General features: G+C 35.6%; 1 protein-coding gene across 1 annotated transcript in view; it reads right to left on the reverse strand.

Moving 5' to 3' along the window:
• The window catches only part of SLC38A2 (solute carrier family 38 member 2), a 33,490-nt gene that overhangs the window by 16,131 nt on the left and 14,196 nt on the right, over positions 1–3,163 (reverse strand). The window contains exons 5-8 of the mRNA XM_019514621.1: positions 2,823–2,896; positions 2,633–2,725; positions 2,357–2,438; positions 304–386 (exon numbers count right to left, since the gene is read on the reverse strand). Of these exons, the coding sequence (XP_019370166.1) occupies positions 304–386; positions 2,357–2,438; positions 2,633–2,725; positions 2,823–2,896 (332 nt within the window). The remainder of the gene's footprint in view (positions 1–303; positions 387–2,356; positions 2,439–2,632; positions 2,726–2,822; positions 2,897–3,163) is intronic.

Raw genomic sequence — 3,163 nt, forward strand, 5'->3', positions numbered from 1 at the left:
CTCAAATCCCCATTCACTGTACTTTATATTCCACGTGCACTTAATTCTGTAGCCTGAAACTACTTCCTAGTTATTGCTCTTAAGGACTACTCTTCTTAAGAGCAATAAGAAGTGTTCATAGCCCTTAAGGACTATGAACACAAACTGCATACTTTTCTAAACTTCCATGAGTTGAGGAATCAGGACTATGGACTATCATAGCAATACCCTGGACTCTCACATGGAAGGTCTAAATAGCCAGCCAACCATACTTTTCCAAAAGTTAACTACGTGAATTGTTCTAAAAGTGAATTATTCTCTTACCTAGATTTTTTAGCAGCGACAAAGGAAGAATGAGCAGTAAAGACACCAGTATAACCAAATAGTCACCATTTAGGTACCATTCACTGTAGCAGAAAATAAAATTACATTTATTAAACATTATGTTATAGTGATGACATGTAAGGTCTAGTCCTCATTTATCTTTCTAACATGCTGTTCTATATAAATCAAAAGCACCAACGTAAATACCCTGCAATGCTACCAAAATACAAAGACTGCTTTGTGCTAAAATTTCATACAAACTGAAGATAATGCCTTCAAGATATTTGAGAATATTTTAGCTAGTTACAGAAAAGCCTTTAGGAAAAAAGGTAGTTCTAGCATACACTTTAATGGAATTTCACTCATTTCAGTTGAATACTATCTGAGTCAGGTAGAAGCAATATTCTACTCGCTACTACCATGCTTCCCAGTTCTGTAACAGGAAGATCCTCCGCTCTTTTCGGGGAAGAAAAAAAAAAAAAAAAGAACCGCATAAAAAAACCAAACCCTTTATGTTGCCTCATTGCTCTCCAACCATACATACAGAGAAAGCTGATACAGCTTCTGGGGTATCTATCACCCCACTGAGATAGCTTTGCAAGGTCAGGGAAACCATTTGGTAATTTGGCTTCACTGAGATTTGTTAGCAGGTTGGGGAAAAGCTGCTGAGGGCCATATTTGAAGTTGAAACCCAAGACCTCTACCTAGTTTACTTCTTCCACTTTGTTCTGTAATCTTTTACGTTCTATGAATGCTGGAAATAGTACCATTAGATTCACAGAAGGACATACTATTATTACTATTTAGATAAAAACAACAACAACGAAAAAAGATATATTGTTGACTTTGGCTGGACGTTTAAACACCGAAAGCCGTATCTGGCTTTCTTGTAAAATGGGGTAAATAAGGAGTCATTTGAAGTCACCTAAGATATAACTGAATTTAACTGAAGCAATGGGGCCAACTTCTCTCACTCTTTTACCTGGGATACCTACACTTAAAAACATGCGTAAGAAATTCTCAAATTAGTGCAATTCAGATGCGTGTAAGATAAAGCTGAAGTACTTGTTTTGTTATTTTTTTGGGAAAAAAGACAACATTATGATGGGTAACTTAAAAATAAACCAGATGACACCGAGCTTTAGCACTGGTCATAAGGATGCATATTGTTGCTGACTATGGACAAGTAGTAACAGACTTTCACATGTTAATGTAGAATGCAGATGCATACTTTGAATGTATGCTGCATAGCTTAAATTAGAAAGCACGGTGGAATAAATGAATTGGTATTTTTTTAAAATCGCCACATATTTTCTCCTTCAGTGCTGGCATATAATGAAATCTAATAAAGAATTGAGGGAGTGGGACCCAGAACTCTTGTGTTCAGAATGGTTTATGGCTGTGCAGGTGGGAACGCTTTTGTAAAAGGTGAGAAATGGGGATTTGCAGCCCTTCAGGTGGGGAGGCAGTTGCCCAAGTAGTGGAAGACCCAAGGTTAAGACTCCCTTTCTATAGCATTTTTTGGACTTGCACATCTAAATTCTGCCCAAGTTGGCACCAACTTTTTTTTTTAATCTAACCCTAAAGTATTAGAATCTCTAGAAATTCATTTATCCCTCAGGTAATACATATTTTCCATTCCACATGTTAATGTTTGAAAATCATCTCATCAGTTCATACTTCCTGAAATACATTAGGAAATAATAACTGTGACCAAATTTACTTTTCAGGATTAAATAATATATTGGCTGGCATGTCTGGTAACACTTACCAGATATTCTTACGTAACTTTTTCCATAATATGATGCAAGATACATATATAATTTTAAAAACATCTTTCCTAGTAGAGGCTGGATCCAGGGCAAGTGAACCACTCGGGATAGGACAATATCAAGTAAACAAGAAAATCCTCACTGGAAGCTCAGCAATGAGCTCTGTATCTGATTCAGAAGCTATATTAAGGTGTTCCAGAGGAGGTTTTTGTATAAAATATATACAGCATCCATTTTTGTTTCTACTAATAGTTTGTCTGATGTGGAGTTCTAACACCTACCCTGTGCTTTCTTCGATGTTCATAAATGCCTTGATGACCAATGGTAACTCATATTTCACTATGAAGAGGTAGCTTGACATAGCTGTAGGTGAAAAACATTACAGAACATTACAAATATAGAATATGATACATGATGCAAGAGAGCCACAAAACATGTTTCTCAGCTTTACTTGAACACAAGTAGTTAAAGAAAACATGTTATGTGAAACAAATAGTCTGAGAATAAAAAAGGAACATTTATCACTGAAATAACAGGTATTTGTAAAAAGCCCTCACCTCCAATGTTTTGCATTGTAATTGATCCAGAAGCTGCAAGTTTTCCAGCTAAACCAAATGCCTTCAGTCCTAATTGTTCATATAATAAAGACCCTACAAAAGACAGTCAATTAGAAATGCTTATGTTACTAAAAAAAAAAGTATTAAGTCAGGAATATCTAGCTGTAAAAATATTAAGAATGTACTATACCTCCTTCATTGGCTGTCTTCAAGAGGAGGTGAACTGAATACAAAGAAAACATTGACACAAATATCAAGAGAATCCTGGGGAAAGAGGGAGAAGGAACAAATCCCAGTAAGTTTTAGATAGTCTTAATTCATTTAATGTAGCCCTATTTAATTAAGGATATTATTCAAACGAAGGGAAATTGAGCTAGAACAACCCTTCACCCCTGCAATGATATCAAATACCATGCAATCCAATCCAGACAACAATTTAAACAAAAATAAGTGCAAGTTCTTACGCTAGCTAAATGTTTTGAGGAGGGTGCAATCAACTACTGTCTGATCTAGAAATATCATACTAAAAAT

The sequence above is a fragment of the Gavialis gangeticus genome, unplaced genomic scaffold (genome assembly GCF_001723915.1).
Source record: "Gavialis gangeticus isolate Ggan-Ray unplaced genomic scaffold, GavGan_comp1, whole genome shotgun sequence".
Classification (NCBI taxonomy): domain Eukaryota; kingdom Metazoa; phylum Chordata; order Crocodylia; family Gavialidae; genus Gavialis; species Gavialis gangeticus.